Source organism: Platichthys flesus, chromosome 2 (assembly GCF_949316205.1).
Source record: "Platichthys flesus chromosome 2, fPlaFle2.1, whole genome shotgun sequence".
Classification (NCBI taxonomy): domain Eukaryota; kingdom Metazoa; phylum Chordata; class Actinopteri; order Pleuronectiformes; family Pleuronectidae; genus Platichthys; species Platichthys flesus.
Genome location: NC_084946.1, coordinates 428,006 through 447,125, shown reverse-complemented (window position 1 = coordinate 447,125; position 19,120 = coordinate 428,006). Strand labels below are relative to the sequence as shown.

Below are 19,120 nucleotides of genomic sequence, written 5' to 3'. Positions count from 1 at the left end.
AGGTCAACACAGTTCGGACCATAAAACAGCTCAGGTCATAAAGTATTTAGACAGTTTTTATATGTATGTAGATAAAGGTCATAAAACTTACTTTTCAACTACAACATAGGTTTCAACCATACTTAGTTAATTTCTCCATTACACTCTGTTGTCTCATTCCATATGCAGGATGTTAATAGCATGTGGTGATGTTTAGAAACTGCTGTATCAAAATCATACAATTGTTCTGGATGTAACTTAAAAGGATAGTTCATGGAAAAATGAAATTCATCATCTACTCACCCTTTGCCGATGGAGGGGTGGGTGAAGTCTTTGAGTCCACAAACAATGAGTTTCAGGGGTAAAAAGGGGGGACTGGGATTTAGTGAACTATCTTCAGATGTGCTGCTCGTCTGGTGTCATACGAGTGTCCGCAAGTCCGACATTCAAACTCGACTCCAAACAGCTACACTTCCACGAGGGCTGAGTGTTTATGTCGGGTCTTTTAACTTGTTTGGACAATAGAAAGTAATTTTTTGAGTTTTTTGCGGCTCAGTCAGTAATTTACTACGTCTCTACCATTTGGGCTGTGAGCGTGTCCGGTCAAACTGTGTGTGTGTGTGTGAGCGTGAGCGTGTCTGGTCACACTGTGTGTGTGTGTGTGAGACAGAGAGACAGAGTATCGATCATTATGTGGTGATTAGTGTTGATATTGAGACGACAACAAATCAACTTTTAAAACTCTAGAGAGAGAAAGACAGAGAGAGACACAGACACACACAGCAGCGGAGTCTGTGAGTATTCCTTTCCACTCAGATTCTGGGATCATACATAATCTACACAAATATTTCATATAATCAATCGCTCATAATGATGAATTTAAGTTTCAAAGTAGAATTTAGTCATAAGAGGCGGAGCGATATCTCGTTTCAAATTCTTAGGTTTTTTGCTATTGTCTTTTCCCAAAAATGATTCATTGACCCGTCAATGATCTGAATGTCTGTAATTTACTGTCTAGGGCAGGAGGGCTCCATCTGATTGGCCAAATGTTTTAATTAGGCTTAAAACACAGTGTAAATTAGAGGTGAGTAAATATCTTGAATCTTAGATGCACCGGGATGCAGATTTGGACGACTCTGCATCGATGCAGAGACCTAACATGAATGATTCATGTTTTCCGCTACGTTCAATGGAGCTTCCTCCTCACTCCCACTCTGACCTGTGATTACTTTACATTTAAAAAATAAACACCATCACTGATCACAAGTTATTAGGATACGTTCAGGACTGACATTTACTGTGTTTGTTTGATTCTCTAGAGTTTATGAGACAACTGTTTAAGCCAGCTACACAACACGAGACGTTACGTTATGAGCACAGTCAGGACATCAGAGTTAAAGGGACTGGAACGATCCATAGTCAAGATCCGACATCATTCATAACTAAATACAAGTGATTGTAGCGAGACAGAGACGAGCTGACACACACACACTCACACACTCCTGCCGACAGAAGTTCATCCCTCAGATTACAACGTAACGTGACGTGCACAGCCAGGACATCAGGGTTAAGATGTAAACGCAATGTTTTAACTTCAGTGTTGCAGAAGAAGCGACGACCCGTTTATCCAGTAACATAAATATTAATCCAGCAGGTTTTTATAGAGATAAAATGTAAGTGTGATTGATTAGAAAAAATCAGAGGAGCAGAGTCACTTGTTGACCTTTCGGAGTAATGTGCCTCATGGCAGTGGTGCTGCTAAGGTGGGCCAGGGGGAGTTAGGCGGGGTATCAGTTTGTCCAGCACAAAAGTCTAAATTGAATGAATGTCAAATCAGTGCGGAGAGCACTGACCACTGTCATAAACTTACTGTTGTAGTCGGATTTTTGAATTGAAGACCTTATTTAGTAAAATACGTTATTGTTATAATGTTAACAGTCTATAATACTTTTTGAAGCACTTTCTCATAAAAACAGAGTCATGTTTGTCTGAGTGATTGTATTAATCGTGCCAAATACAGTACTATAGAAAATTGTAGATGTGATTCCTTAAATGCATGGAAATGCATTGAGATGCATTGATCCATCGTTGTGAATCTAATCATTGACTGCTAAATCGCAATCGAATCGTGAGGCTAGTTAAGATTCACACCTCTAGTGGAAATTACCTTGTTTCGATTTGAATGCAAAAGCAGTATAGATGCATGTTATGTTTTTTTGTTTTTTTATTACGTCTAAAGATAGGTCACCAATGACTAATAAAATGAATTTTATTGAATTCTGCTGCTACACTGTTTACCCCTAAAACCCCAAAAGTGATTTGTGGACTCAGAAGCTTCACCCAGTCCTCATCGGCATAGGGGTGAGTAGATAATGAGTGAATTTTCATTTCTGGGTTAACTATCCCTTTAAGGTTGTTCATAATGTTTATTTTGTTTTGCCCATCCTTGCTCAACGAGGTTCAGCTAGTGATCATCTTGGTGTTGTTTATTGATACTTTGTACAGTTATGTAATGTAAACTCCTTTTGTTTTGCTGTAGATCCCAGGCTTCTGTGAAGATGGGGCAGGTTCTTCTATCCCCAGCCTACAGGCTAATGTCAACTGTGAAATGTTTGTGGGCTACAAGGCAGTGTACCGTGTCTGCTTTGGCATGAGTATGTGGTTCCTGGGATTTTCCTCTCTAATGATCAATATCAAGAACAGCAGAGACCCCCGTGCTTCCATCCATAATGGGTAAGGATTGAAGTTAACCCACAATGCACTAATTTTATTCCATATGTGCTGAGCTTAAGCAAGGAGGTGTTTGTGGAAGAAGAAAACGAACATGTTGTTGAGCTACCGCAAAGAAATATTAATATAACGCAAAGAAATTAGATATGGGAGAGTATCTGCGAGAAAGTAAATGCTATGGGTAAAACAAAAATAGCGACTGATGAAATTAAGAAAGAAGAAAAAGTTTAATAATCCCTCAGCAGATAAAAACTGGTAGGGGTCCGTCTTCTTCCACGCCGTCTCCTTTTCACCACAATGAATGCAGCCATCTGTGCACAAAGCTGTGCAGATTAGCACCTACCTTTCAATCTTAAATATAGATGCAGTCACAACCACCAACATTATTTTCAGGCTTTGTAAATCACAATGCTTGTACATTCAAGTATTTGCATCTATTCCTCACAATATTTTACGCACTCGGGTAGAAACGCCTGATATTGAATATTAATTTAGGTAAACGTACTAAATGGACAGTGATTGTTGTTTCTGCACGCAAACGTCAATGCGCACCGTCAGTAGATCAGCTTGCATGTTTTTTTTGCGGGTGAAATCAAGTTTGCACATGCTTTACATCTGAGAACCTTTAGTAGATCAGACCCCAAGTGTATTTAATTCGGCTTTTTGTGATTATTGGAGATCATAGGTTTCATAAGTTTTACAACATGTTAATCAGCAGCTACCTTTGTTCTGCATTCAAATTTGGTATATATAGATTGATCTTTTCATTATTTTTTTGATTGTTCAGAAAAAGTTGTGTGGTTTGTTCATAATATTACTTGGTGAACAGCTTCATTCATAAAATATTTTCAGGAGTTGTGTACATAGCTGCATAAAAAATAAGATAAGATCATCCTTACTCAGACAGGGGACATTTGCCATGTTACAGCAGCAAAGAGGTCTGTCAAAATAGACACCAGTTAAGTAATGATAAATAAACATGCAATACCTAGAAATGTAAAGAAATATAAGAAATATAAAAAACTTCATTGAATAAAAACTAATATATACAGTGTAGTAAGGATATATACAATGATAGAATATGTACAGATAAATGGATTGGCTATAAGCCATTGAATAGCACAGACAGAAATGAATATAGCTATTAGCAGAGTTAAACCTGAGCTAAAGTGCAGTCACTTAATAGGAGTAGAGCTGCGTGTACAGTCTTCCTGTTGCAAAGAGGAACGACCTGCAATACCTCTCCACCTGACACTTAGGGTGCATTAGTCTGTCATTGAAGGAACCTCCACTGGGTCATTGGGGTATCCCAGGACTGAGCTGGCGCTCCTTTCAGATGTTGAAATGCTGCTCCCCCAGAAAATCCCTCCAAAGAAGATGGCTGATGTCTTCACAGAGGCACAAATACAGTGATAATGTCTGCTCTGACCCTACTTGTAAAGTGCAATGGCATGATCAGTTCAGTCAAGATAATTTTTTAGTTGAAGTCCCTGATACTTACAAGAAGGGGGGAAATATATCACCAGTTCTTTAATTTCCCCCACATTCTAGGGGCAGTTCCGTTGGCACCAGTCCACAAAGTCTTCAGACACTAGAAATTTCTAAAAAAATAGTTTTCACAGCCATTCAAGTACAATCAACACAGAGTTCACATTTTAATCCACAGAAAGGACAGGATGTCACATGAAACAAAAAATATAATGACTGACTTTGATGCACAGCTATGTCCTGCTTCACTTCCCATCAGTGATGAGGCTGACGATTGCACAGTAATCAGAGAACATCTGCAGGTAACAGTTGTACAGAAGCCAGAGCCGTTCCTTGTGGGGCCATCGTGTTGAAGACAGCTTTGTACGACACACAGTCCTGGGTCCACATATACTGTGGTTGATGGTCCAATATTCAGGATGTGAGGCGTAGATCTACTGCAACATGCTCCAGTTTGTCTCTCAGAAGGGCAGGTGAAATGGTGTTGACATAACATGGAATAAGACAGAGAGAGAGAGAGATAGTTTTTCATGATCCCTCTTCATACCAGACGCAGAAGCGATGCCGAAGCGACGCCTAAGCGACGCCTAAGCGCAGCACCAAGCCAGAAAAGCCAGCTGGCCTCATCCACCCCCATGTTAAACCTCTGTGTGGTTCACACCGGACGCTGGGATTTTATTTGATCATGACTTGACTGGATAACTTTCCGAAACATTTCAAAGTAAATCTGCACAATGGCTTCAACACTCTTACCCCTAATTGGCCATGACAGGGCAATTCCTTCATGTACATATGCTATAAGAAGCTACAAACCAATATACTCAAGAAATTGGGATTCATTTATTACCCAAATCCCTCAGTTTAATGAGTTCATTTGTTCCTTGAAGTCTTTTCAAGGGTCAAATTTAAGGGTCAGTTTGTCAGTTTCACAACCCATGTTCATCTCCATTGTTTCAATTTGAAGGTAAATCAGTATTCAAAATTAGTACACAACATTTAATGTGGTGCAACTTCAAAAACGCAATCTAAAAAAAGTAGTTTTTATTATTTTTATAATTTTGGGTTTAAATCAAATTATCTTGGATCAATGCAAATAAGGGTTAGGTGTATAGGGTCGTCTCAATATAGGTCAGTTAGATCTGGCTTGTTAGGTCATGTTTTTGAGTAGGCACAGTTTTGTAATGGACCAGTCCACCCTTTTGATCATTCACTAATGATCAGCACTATATTATAAGGTTTAGAGGTTGGTCGGTCATCTATTGTTCCTTTGCATTACCATGTCATTGCATTGTTGTGAGCAGTATTGGGGAAGTTACTGAACATTAGTTCAAGTTACTAGTTACTTCTTTTAAAGGTAAATTAATAACCAGTTACTGTATATCAAAAGTAATTAGTTACTAGGGAAAGTAACTTTTAAGTTACTTTTTAAATGTAATGAATATGAACAGTACTGAACAGTCAAACACAATAAACATATTTTTTATACCTATTTATTGTAATCAACAGGGCAACAGGCCGTCAAATCAAGCAGTAGTACAAAAGTCTATTTTAATACTTAACTTAATACAAAATAACTGTCTCAGTCATTTAACAGTGTTTTTTTACCACATTAGGCCCAATGAAATAAAAGTGATTGGCCTACAGTATTAACACTAATTAAAAGATAAAACAAAGGTGCCCTGAGGTGCTGCGTATAATTGAATATGTGATTTAACAAAAGGTTAACAAAATGGTTTAGCAAACATGCTTCACAAGGTAAAGCTAAATGGAGATAAGAGATGTGATTCTCAACAAACGTTAAATTGGGCTAACAAGTCTCACCTCAGACCAGTAGCCACAACATTGCTAGCTCTCAAACCAGTTATTGTACCTCAAGAGGAGAAGCTTCTCAAACCTTTGATCTGAGAGCCTATTCCTCTTTGGAGAGAGAATCAGGTTCCCAAGGCTAAAGAGTCTTTCCACCAGGGCACTGGATAGAGTGGCTGCATTATATTTAAGTGATACTTTCTTTATTATGGGAAACTGATTCAGAGCCCATTCCTGTGGCTCCTGATTTAAAGTAATCAGCTACTTCATTTTCAACAGAGACATAGGCATCCTCCTCACTCTCATTAAAGCTAAAGAATTCATCCTCTTTGGTTAAAGGCCGGCACTGTGTTGTTAGGGTTTTACCCTTGGTTCTCATCCTGCTCTGGGACACATTTTCTGCATTCTGCTACTAGACTTGCTTTTACCAGGTCCTTCCTTTCCTGGTCACGCAGCCAAAGTAGCTTGAACTTCGGTAGGGTTGCAGCTGCCAGTAGAGCATCATTATCCTCAAGAACACGTGCAAATCTTGTTTTGATTGCCTGAAATACATGACACAAAAGACATTACAAGAGTATTAAAACAAGTCTTAAAAACAAGTGTATTATACAATTGCCTCTGGTAGGCCATCAGGGATTGCAAGGTGTTAGACATCCACGTCTCCAGAGTGGGCAAGAGTGTTCCGTAAAAACATTTTGTTACATGCCCGTTACCACTATAAGTAATGGAATTACAGTAACGCGTTATTCCCAACACTGGTTGTGAATTATCTTCCACACAGCCGGAATATTTTGTTTGAAAAGCATTTGGTGTCTTCTGCAGGTCCAGTGTTGCCAACTTGGCGACTTTCCAAATCCTCATGGCGACTTATTTTGTCAAAAGCTACTAGCGACAAATCTAGCGACTTTTTCTGGTGACTTGGAGACTGATGTAAAAGCACGATTTGTTCTGCAGTTACTGTCCTCAACGAGCAGTGGTGCTGCCGTGAGCCCCTACGCCGTCCCAGAGCACTTACAGGCGGACAGTCTCCCAGTAGCTTGGCAGGCAGAGCCGAGAGGAGACACACGCCCCGCACTTCAGACTATAAATGAATTGCGTGTGTGCAAAGCAGCCGCTGATCCTGCCCTGGCTCACAGAGCGGGTTGTTAGTGTCAATGTATCTTCACTCAATGTCACTGGAAAACATGAGTCATTGAGTTCAGTCTCTACATCGATAGAGGCGACATTTCCACGCCTCTAGTGTGGAAAGAGGTGAAACTGAACCCTTTCAGGGCACTGAAAACTAAACCAAACTTAAGAAAAGAAAAAAAATTGCTCTGCTAGTGTCTCTTTTGGATCATTTTGCAGGTCCCAGGCCCGAATAAAGGAGGAGGGTTGGACGTAGAGCCAGCAATTCCACCACACTTAACAGCCTTTTGATTAAATTTGATATTCTAACATTTAATAATATAGGACAAAATTGATGTATGTATGTGGGTCTAGACACAGCACTAAAGTCGTGAAGTTATTTTGAGAAGTGATGGCCTATTTCAATGGCAAGATAACAAATTAAAAACAAGAATCAACATAAGAATATGGAAGCGTATTGCATTCACTTGAAAAAAAGAGTAATTTTTTTATTTTATTTTTTTATTTTATTGAGAACTTATAACAGAATTTAGTTTTCAAATGAGTGCAATATGCTTCCGTCGAAGAAAGACAATTTGTAGAACTAGACATATTTAGGGTATTTTTTCTCACTTTTTGTACATCCTACAGAGACCATTACAGTATGCAAATTAAGCGATGACGTCATTTAGCGACTTCTAGCGACTTTTAGGACAGCCAATAGCTACTTTCCTTACTGAGGAGTTGGCAACACTGGCAGGGACCCACCAAGGTGTGCTTGTTGCTCAGGAATAGTCTTGAGAAGTGACTGTCATTGGGAAGAATATCTATTTGGTATCATCTGGCTTTGCCGGCAACTCTCAGGGTGTCCTTCAGGAGGATAGGATCTAGTTTTTAGGTTCAACTGCTCTCAGTCATTTAATCTCTGAAGAATTGCTCTTGGATGTAAGACACAAGTGCTTTCTCAGCCTCTTCAAGGTAGTTCATGGACAATTGTTGACCGGCATGGTCTGCTTTAACAGATGTGTGCGTAGAGTGACTTTTCAGCCGCTTAGGTGTCTTTTTGAATTTCAAGAGGTAGCTACAGATTTGATCTATATGTCCATTGATGAGAAGTGCCCAGGAAGCTGGGCTAGAGGACAATGATCATGCAGAGCAGTTGCAGCAAAAACCACGGCAGCTTTCTTGAAATCTAGGACAAGTAGGAGACTGAGTACGAGAGGTACTTGAGGATGAATCGGCCAGTGGTTCTCAGGTTGCATCAGGAAATCAGTGCCTTTAAACCACCGTCCTTCTCTGAAGAGCAACTTGCAGGTCAAAAGTTGAACGGAAGTCACACTTTTTAAAATGATCATTTAAAAGTAGGGATGCACCGATTTATCGGCCGAACATCAGTAGCGGCCGATATTCGCCTCGTTTACTGATAGCGGCTTGTCGTAATAAACTTGACTTTCACCCATGTCATTGGCCGATGTTCATATTTGTGGTAAAACTGCTGGGCACGTGCCGCGGCTGGGGGAGCAGTCGCTCCGTCGCCCTCCTCTCCGCGCCGCCGGAAACTCAGTGTGCGGCACCGGGAGGTCCTCATCCGGTGGCGCCTCACGATGTCGCTGGTGCAGGGGCTTTCTTTCTCTTGGACCGCGGAGCGGTGTCCATCGCCGGCGCGGAAGGCGGGCCGTTGGAGGGGACTGGGTACGCGGTCAACGGCGGCCACTCTGGACGCGGTGCGCCTCGGCTGGCGCCTAGCAGCTGACTGAGAAATGGTGCGGACCAGGGGAATCTGACTGTTTAATTAAAACAAGCATCGCGAAGGGCCACGGTGGGTGTTGACGCGATGTGATTTATGCCCGACACTCAAAACAGGTAAAACAGAGGAGGGCTTGTAAAGTTATCTTGACTCACGCAGTGTAACTTGGCATAAAAAGTATGAGCGTAGCGTCTGTTTAAGTACTTTATTCTCATGTGCATCGGCTCTATTCATCCATCTCATGCACAGGTAACAAAGGAATTAACAACATACGTCATACACACAGTAGCGGACAATAAACGGGCAATACTGCTACTGTAAATCAATGAGAAGAGCGTTCTCTATAATGATACTTTAACAGGGCTGTTTTAGACAGGGTAAAAAGGTGCTGTTTTAAATTATCCTTGTGGTACTTTGACCAAAATATGTTACAGTCATTTCATTAAGATCCCAAGGGACCATTTCAACTTGCGGTAAAATGGGTATAATTAAGATTAAGATATGTTTATTCATACCAAACACATGTACAGACATGCACAACACACCCATACAATGGCAGGCAAATTCAACCTCTGCATTTAACCCATCTGTGTGCAGGACACACAGAGCAGTGAGCGACCATGTACGGCACTCGGGGAGCAGATGTTGGGGGAGTAAGGTGCCTTGCTCAGGGGCACTAGACAGGGTAGGGAGACTCTTGGATTTTTGGACAGATCAATCCAGGTTCGTCTTTTGTTGTCTCTCCGTGGAGTTGAACCAGAGACGAACCAGAGACCTTCTCTGCCCATAGTCCAAGTTTCTGCCACTAGACCACCTGTTAAATAAAGTTTAGTTAAATCAAAGATTGTTTCATAAATCTGATTCAATTTGTGCTCATTAAAAGATAAGAGTGATGAAGGGCTGAACATTTTTTAAATAGTGCTTTTTAAATAATGATTTAATTATTTTTCTGGCACAAAAGGGTGAATGAATAACAACAAAAAGAAAATAAACAAATACCGGTATCGGCTATCGGCCAGATTGTTATTTTAAATATCGGTATCGGTATCGGCCAAGAATTTCCATATCGGTGCATCCCTATTTAAAAGGTTAATTCATGTTGTTTCTTACAAGACACTAGGTAAAAATTCAGAGCAAACAGTATTGGTCCTGCAAATGCATTTTTTTCCATATCACGTCCTATTATGTCACATAAGGGGTGTCATCTCTACTACAAACTGTGCAGTAGTAGTAATTGGTCATGAGTCTAATCTGCTGTGTTTAAGGAAGTTGTGTTTTTTCTGGATTTATACATTGCATTCAACATTTGAGATCCTGCTGAACTATTGTGTTTTTGTGGGCAGCACCAATTCCAGCCTGTCAGGACATTGTGAGTGGCACTAGATTTAGAGCTTGCGTTTCAGGTGCAAGTGAAGAGAGAAGATTTTAATGCTGGATCTGTCACAAAAATATGCAGTCTTATGCGACGCTCATTTCAGAAAAGACGATTATATTCCCAGTGTCTTGATGGAATTAAGGATGGGATATCAAAGCTATAACCGTCTGAGATGAAAGCAATTAGGTTTCCATCGTTATACTCCGGATCATTATCAGGTGGACTGTTAGTAGCAGCTCCAGCTTCCATTCTCTGCTAGCTTCCAAATCAGTCATCATGCCAAATGTTGAACTTGCTCACTGATTAAGGACCTAATCAACATCAGACACTTAAATAATGTTTTTAGAGCTCAGAGGTCTAAAGTGTCAGCCCTCATCTCAGACAAAAATCGCCAGGTACAAACAAGAGAACATTAATCTACACACAAGACTGCAGTACCCCCTACTACCAAGTGGATGTATTGTTGCGCCACTAATCCGCATTTATATGACCATATTATATATATATATATACTTTTTCTCAGCACATCACCCTGATATGAAATTTCACTATCACCTCTCTAACACAGTTGGAACAAAAAACATAACAATGAAGATGGAATTCATTTCAGGGCTCCTGTATTAGACTGCATTAGTATTAGTCAGGTGCACTCAATAAACTAGGATAATGGTACTCTTTTATTCAACTTTTGAATTGCATAATCAAATTTTCCTAAAGGATTCTCTCTGCATTTTCACAGTAATGGCAGCCATGAAGTTACTCAAACTAGTGATGGAGAAGAGCGATATGTGTTTCACATTCAAGGTTCCTCAAAGGTGACTGGATACTCCGCCCTAATAAGGAGAAGCCATCATAAGGTTATCACCTTCATTCATTACCTTAATTTTATGTGCATGAGTCAGTTATAATATCCGTGAATATGATCTAAACATTTCCCCCTTCCCCTAGCATATGCATCAGTCCTCATGGAGTCTCTGAGAGAGAGAGGCTCTACGAGAGAGCAGTGCCTACTGTCCTTCCTTGCACCTGGCCCCGTTTCCACATCCTGCCAAACGACTCTCAAGTATAGAGCAGTCACGATTTAACAGAATTTAACACAAACAGATAAAGATCAACAGGCTAGACAGAGGTAAACACTGAGTGGAACTGATGGAGGGAGTGCAGATGCAGCAGGCAACTATGAAGGACCCTATGAGAGATAATTCATAATGGTCTCACTCACACACACTACTATACCGTCTTACATATACCATCATACACCCTTTGAAATACTTCTATACTCTCTCACACACACTACTATACTCTCTTACATGAACCATCATACTCTCTCACAAACACTTATCATACACTCTTACATATACCATCATGCTATTTCACAAACACTACTATACCGTCTTACATATACCATCATACACCCTTTAAAATACTTCTATACTCTCTCACACACACTACTATACTCTCTTACATGAACCATCATACTCTCTCACAAACACTTGTATGCTCTCTGACATATACCATCATAACCTCTTAAATCACTACTAAAATCTCTCACACACTACTATACTCTCTTACATGTACCATCATACTCTCTCACAAATGATATTATACTCTCTTACATTTAGCATCATACTCTCACACACACTAGTAGTTTTTTCCTTGTCTAGACAACCAGTGTGTCCCTTGGCATAATGCCCTACTATATTTGAATGTGACTATTTATATTTATATTAATATAATATTATATATGTATACTATAATATTATATAAATGTATTAATATTATATTAATATATATATATTATATTTCAAAGTGGCAACAAATATAACTTTTACGATGTCATTAGGCATCACCATATGTTTCTTTACCTGTTTGCATCATTCAGGTGGGAGGGAGAGAAAGACAGACAGACAGAGAGTGAAAGAGATAGTTAGAGACTATTGCCAAACACCTTAAGTTCTTCAAGTTAACTTTTAATAAGTATTATATTTCCTTGTATAAAATAGGTCCTGCAAACTATACCATATGAAGCCATACACCTGCTTCTGCTTCACAATAAAAACATTTAAAAACAAATGAATAGATTCACTCTACCGAAATTTTGGAGTCCTTTTTTTATGTGCACATGCATTATTGCAATCATTTATATTTGTGACATATATTTAACCTCTAGCAATCCAGCGGCCCACGGACTGTTCAGTGTCATTGTTATTGTTATTTACAAAACTGCTTCGTACAGTAACATATTTAGTCCAAAACACATTATTACATCAAAGAATAGCCACAGACTGCTGTTTTGTCATCTCAGAGCAGCCAGCAGCTCTGTGTAACCTTTAAGGTATTTCCCCTTGTAACTCCTCTTTGCATGTAAATACAGGCGATCTCTCGATTTCAAAGTGGCGGCTAGACTCTAAACTTTAGATTGACAGCTCACTTGATCCAATAGGAGCTGGCATGTGTTGTCAACAGCCTACAATAGCCAACGAGAGACCTAGTTGACGGACAGTGCTTGCCCCTCCATTTCCAACTTGCAGATGTGACGCGTCACAGTGTCAAGTTATATGCACAGCGAGGAAATCACTGCGTAATGACAAACAGCTGTGAATGTGTTTAGAAAAACATGTATTAAATATTCATTTTCTGTGGTGTTGTGCAATAGTAGGAGATAGATTTGACGTTGGCTAATTATTAATAATCATGAAATAGGATTATTAAAATAAAAATTATCTATTAAAAATAATAAAAATGTATTTAGCTATTAATTAAGAATAGTAAAATAATTAATTAGAAATGATACGACTATCAATTAATAATAGTTAAATAATTAATGAAAACAATAAAATTATCAATTAAGAATGATACAATATATAATTATTACTTATCGTCGCGGGGCACCACCCTGTTTACAGGGACCAACTAGTCAATCTTTAAATATCAGTCTCAAGTGATATAAGTTTTATTAATAATCTCAATATTTAATATTAATGATTATATAATAAACAATGAAGGGTTTTAAGTTCGAGAACAGGCTAAAGTAAACCAGCTGTATTCATACACATATGCACCAATAAACACAGAATACAAATACTTTAATTACAAAAGGTTTTATTAAAGGGAAATAAAGTTAATGTTATTTCAATAATTCTTCATTTAACAAACTCCAATATTTCAAAGATAGCAACAGCAGCAGCAGCACTGATCACAATTTGTAAACACATGTAATACTGATGGTATCTATATGTGTGTGTGTGTGGTCGTGTGTGTCTGCCTGTCTGTGTCTGTGCGTGTGTGTAAGAAAGAGAAGGGGGAGTGGCTATGGCGTAATGACGAGGTCACGTGGTGACGTTGTCTGGCCGAATTCAAGATGATGTTACGTTCAAGTCATTTCAAGATAGAGGTTTATGACCTCGGCGACGCCATGATGTCGAAGACAAGATGGCGGTCACATATTTTACACAAAGGAGTTTCAGACAAAGAGATCCTTATCTCGTGGTTCTGGCGCCAAAGGGCGTCTAGATGTATTCAGCCTCTTGTAGTCTAGATTTATCCATGTCACGTGAAATGTGTGAATGGACGTCAGGACGTGTGTAAAAGCAGGTTTAGGAGAAGAGAGAGAGAGAGAGAGAGAGAGAGAGAGAGAGAGAGAGAGAGAGAGAGAGAGAGAGAGAGAGAGAGAGAGAGAAAGAAAGAAAAGCTCTAACGAAACGCCGGCTCGTTCCCGCGCGCTTTTCAAAACATAGTAGACAAAGGAACCGGTTGTGACGTCTCAGTTCGCCGTGTTAAACGGCTGAAAAACAGATTAGGCGATCTTCAAACAAACATACACTCAAATAAAATGACACGCTAAGTATAAATACTAGTCTCTGCCCAGACATAAAGCCTCTTACTGTGACCTCAGCGGTGTTGCATGCGCGTTTAGCGCGGATATCCCGGAAGTCCAATGAATCTCGTGGTTGAGCCTCAGGATGCGTGCGCGTACGGCGAATTCCGGGAAAACAAATGAGTGAAGTTCTGGCCTCTTAAGCGGTGCTCCGGTGGGTCTAGTGGTTGCAACGGAGATCAGGGCTGGGCCAAGAGCACGAATTTCTCGTGCTCTTGGAACGGAATTAAACCTCGTTCGTCTTCTTCGACAGAATGGTGCTTTGTCCTTCTTTGTCGACGGAATGAAACTTCGTCCTTCTTTGACGGTATTTTGCCTCGTCTTTCTGCAGGGATGAGCAGCTATGGCGCAGTTTTGTGGATCGTGGAAAAGAAAGTCTCTGAGCTCGGCCTGCGAGTGGGCTTCCTGTGCGCGGCTTTTCAAAATAAGCCTTGACTTAAGTTAAAAGAAAATGAAAGATATAAAATAAACTAACTCTGGTTGCCCCCGTTAGCAGTAAGAACATCTGGAAAAACCGGAGGGGTCCTGGTTGAAGTCTTCAGCAGGGAAAATGGCGAAGATTTTTGATGTCTCAGCGGTTTAATTCTACCTGAGAGGTTCTTCCCCCATGGACGAGGGGTTCATGGGTGAATTGGCTATCAGCCACTGGAAAGTCAGAGCTGGACACCAGTGGGAGGGGCTTGGACCTCACTGGGCGTCTACAGACCCAGCAGGGGTTCCCGTGGTCCTGCGGGAGTCTTGAAACCTGCTGGGGGCTTCTCGAAACTGCCAGGTAAAAGTACTCTCAGGTTGGATCGGAATGTTCCACAAGGCCTTGATTTATACAGCCCTTTGTGTAGATTTTCTTTGTGTTAACCTCTGCCCCAGTGTCTGGTGGCCATCCTCTGGGCTGGCCCAACAGTGGTATTGTTATCAAATTTGAACTAAGGCTAGGTAAGGCTTCATGCTGTGGTCCCATTGTGTTTTTCAGCTCATAAGTCCCAGTTAGATTCAACTGCAGGCATCTGTTTACCAAAAAATATTCAGGCATAAATAAAAACCTTCTACTTCAGTGTGTTCCAACTGCTATTACTCAATGCAAGTAGCACTTAAGAGTGTTTCTGACTTTTGGGGGGAAAAGTTCAGAATGTTACCTTTCAAAATCGACCAAGACCATGCATGTACTACAAATGGTTCAAGAACACCTTTCAATTTACGTTTGGTATTCCTCAGACAGGTGTTTAAGGCGAATTTCACCCCCGCCTCTTAAGAGGTAAGACAAACATTGAAACCGTGTTTAAAGTTAATTTCTCTGTATATTCTGATGCTAAACAAGGCGGCATGCAGAGAAAATCTGAACAACAGGCAATGTTTCCGCTCTGATCTGGTAAATGGACATGGAAATGAAAAGCAGTCAGTGAACTTTCGCCTCATCAAAGATAACCAATTTGGAACTGAGAATTCAGTGCAAATTCCATTTCAATCAAACTTCCTCACTCACACCATCAAACTCCCATACACACATTATCATAGTCTCATACACACACTATCATAGTCTCATAGACAGATTACTATTCTTATTAACATATAATCTCATACTCAGAATACTATTCTTATTCACACATATACAGTATTTCTCTGACGTGCTATTATTCTCTTTATAAGAGATCAGTGTTGTGTACACACTGTACTAAAATAACAAAACAGATGATGCCCATGTTTTTGAAGCAACGTAAGAACCGTGAGCGCCGAATCTGTTCATTAGACGTGTTAAATAAACGGTAACTTTTATAACAATTTTATATTAAATATGCCTTGAGGCATGTAAGCTTATGATGATGGATAAAGCAATAGGTTTTGTTGTTGTATAGTTTCAAGGTTACTTACCTTCAGTTCATAGCGCCACGTGCTGGCTACAGGAAGTGAAGCGATCATCCTTGCCGCAGTGCGCAAACGCATGCAACGCAGAGACGAGCGCTTGGTCATCGAACGTTCTCTCTTCACTGACCGCAACAGACTTGAAATTGCCTGTGCTCGGGCCCGTTAGTGCTACAACGTAGCCCTAGTTATTATTATTATTATTATTATTATTAGGGCCCGAGCACCTTTGGTGGGAGGCCCTATTGAAATTGTAAGGATTATTCTGACCATTTTTGAATGTGCTGAAAAAGTTTTAAAAGTTTGCAGTAAATTATAAAGTGGTGAAAATGTACGTATTCTGGAGTATTTGGAAACGGGCGTGGCGAAATTGCTCAACAGCGCCACCTATGGAAAAGCCCCTCATTTAGTATTCACTGATCCTCACGAAAATGAGGATAGTTGTGTATCATGACCAGATGCACAAAGAACCCTCAAGGAGCATTATGAAGCAGTCCTGCTGCAATCATCTATGTCTATGGTCTATGGTCAGCAGCCAGCAAGATTAGGAGCCACCATCAAGATCGGATGCCACTATAGTACACATAGATTCATGATTCTGATTTTGATAAAACAATCAAGTGACTCTCTTAGTGTTAAATTAAGATTAAACGCTTTCTAAGCTTTTGTGGGTCACTTATTAGATGTACTGTAAGTACAACTAAAAAAATCAAAATATGCATTACTGCCTGACTAATGCCATTTTAGTTATACTGCAGATAATTTGATGTGCCTCCTGTATGCTTAATAACTGTCAGTTCATTTGTTTTCAGATTTTGGTTCTTTAAGTTGGCTGCCTTGGTAGCAGTTACTGTGGCCGCCTTTTACATTCCAGATGGGCCTTTTACCTACTGTGAGAACTTTATATTTGAACTTTTTAAAACACAGATCATTAAATCCAATATACAATATTATGATAATAGATAATTATAATGGATAATAACAGATATTATAATATAGATGAGTAATTTAATGACCTGTGGGCCTATTTCGTTCCAGTGTGGTTTGTGGTGGGCTCCGGTGGAGCTTTCTTTTTCATTTTGATCCAGCTTGTGCTGCTGGTGGATTTTGCCCACTCCTGGAATGAGTCCTGGGTAGACAAGATGGATAATGGCAACTCCAGTTTCTGGTATGCAGGTAAGAGACTGAGCTGTGGCCTAGTAATATGCTGTATATAAAAACATGCATGCACAGTGCAATATACAATACAATAAGACTGCTCACAACTGAAATAAGTGACAACCATATCAAATTAATGCAGATGCATAGGTTGAACACCAAATAATTGAGATACATATCTTGAGTTTTTTTGTATACCTATTGTTGAATAACTAACATTTCTGCATTCTGTTTCTAGCTTTGTTGGTGGTTACAGCGTTCAACTACATCCTGTCATTTACTGCCGTCATAATATTCTTCATCTTCTACACCAGGCCTGATTTATGCTTCATCAACAAGTTCTTCGTCAGCTTCAACATGTTGTTCTGCATTGTGGCATCTGTTGTCTCTGTCTTTCCCAAAGTACAGGTACAGAACAGAGAACAGTGCTTCACCATCAAACATCTAGTCAGGCAAATGTAGTCATTTGATGCAACATTGCCAAATTTTGACATGCACAGTTTAAAGAATATGTTTAAAGTCTGGTAATATTTACCATCTGTACAGGGATTGCAATACAGTATAATATTCTTAATACAATTAGGGATGCAATTTGTTGGTCACTTTGATAGATTTCCATCAATTTGAATCCAGACAGGACATTCATGAGATCAGTGTTGATTGAAATGTTATTTTAACTTCAGAGGTCAAAACCTGGAACTGATCTGTTGCTTAAATTGCTTTGCACTTGTTATGTCAATATACTACTGTCAAACCGTACCAGGATTTAAGTGTGCCGAATGCAAGCTACATACCATGAGCCAAATTACTGATTAAGAAGCATATAGGACCAGTTTCTTAACAGTGCAAAAAGACCAAGTGTATGGATTGTTATGAATGGGACTAGCCTGCACTCACACCTTGCCCTGGAAGTAGTCTGACGTAACTTGAGCCCTTTCAGACATGCACTCAAGATAAGACAGGATATCTGTTGACATTCTCATGAGCTTGCCTTTTCATACATGACTGTTCTATCTTTGTGTGTCCCTAGGAATCTCAGCCACATTCAGGTCTTCTACAGTCCTCCTTCATCACCCTGTACACCATGTTTCTGACCTGGTCTGCAATGACCAACGAACCTGGTGAGACTGTTTGTCAGTTGCAAGAAATATTCCTTTGATTACATAATCTGTGGAGTTAGGGATTGCAGAAACAACAGTGATCTATTAGAGAGAGAGCGAGACAACGACAGCATGGAAAAGAGCACTACACATGAAATGACACTATTATATTTCAATAAAGTAACTATCGGCTGATTTGGATATAACGTGCAGGATATGTATCACCATGCTTATTCTTTAAATTTTGTAATCAATAAATGTTGCTCTTGGTTCAACTCAATGTATTTGGTTCATGTTCACATGCTATAGTTAGTGGATTTTCTAGACAAAAGTAATAGAAACAAAGCATTATTATTACTTGAAATGGTTTAAGTAGAATTTTCAAGCTAGTGTCCTAGAGCTCAATCATTTTCTTTCAAGAACATCTGACTGTGAGGAATGTATCTGCAAATGAGGTCACACTTTTTTAGAATATATCTCATTACATTCCATCTCATAAACTATGTTATAGATAAAAACATGTACCTTTTTTCCCTCCTCCTAGACAGAGTATGTAACCCCAGCGTGCTGAGTATCTTTCAGCAGATAACAACCCCCACGCTGGCCCCTCTTGAGATAGAGAACCAGACGGCCGTGGTGATCATTGGCACAGAGGAACCTGTCCTATCATCGCCATACCTGCAATGGTGGGATGCCCAGAGCATTGTGGGGCTTGTCATATTTGTCCTGTGCATTCTCTACTCCAGGTAGGGTTATTACCCCGAAGTAAGATTTTAGATGTCATGATACCAGTAGTTTAGTAGTATCAATATCATTGAAGTTCAAAACCACAGCAAAACTGTGAAAGCAGCCCTGGGGGGCACCGTTGTTGAGAGTCAGGGTGGAGGATGTGGTTC

General features: G+C 39.9%; 1 protein-coding gene across 3 annotated transcripts in view; it reads left to right on the top strand.

The window, feature by feature from the left end:
• LOC133974473 (serine incorporator 1-like) overlaps positions 1–19,120 on the top strand; it is a 59,709-nt gene that overhangs the window by 9,963 nt on the left and 30,626 nt on the right. The window contains exons 1-7 of one of the 3 annotated variants that reach the window (XM_062412159.1): positions 2,265–2,340; positions 2,519–2,712; positions 16,779–16,858; positions 17,005–17,142; positions 17,363–17,532; positions 18,155–18,245; positions 18,769–18,970. In XM_062412159.1, coding sequence (XP_062268143.1) covers positions 2,588–2,712; positions 16,779–16,858; positions 17,005–17,142; positions 17,363–17,532; positions 18,155–18,245; positions 18,769–18,970 — 806 coding nt within the window. In that variant the 5' untranslated portion in view covers positions 2,265–2,340; positions 2,519–2,587. Of the gene's footprint in view, positions 1–2,264; positions 2,341–2,518; positions 2,713–16,778; positions 16,859–17,004; positions 17,143–17,362; positions 17,533–18,154; positions 18,246–18,768; positions 18,971–19,120 lie in introns of those variants that run through there. The other 2 variants (XM_062412158.1, XM_062412157.1) reach the window with 2 other exon arrangements.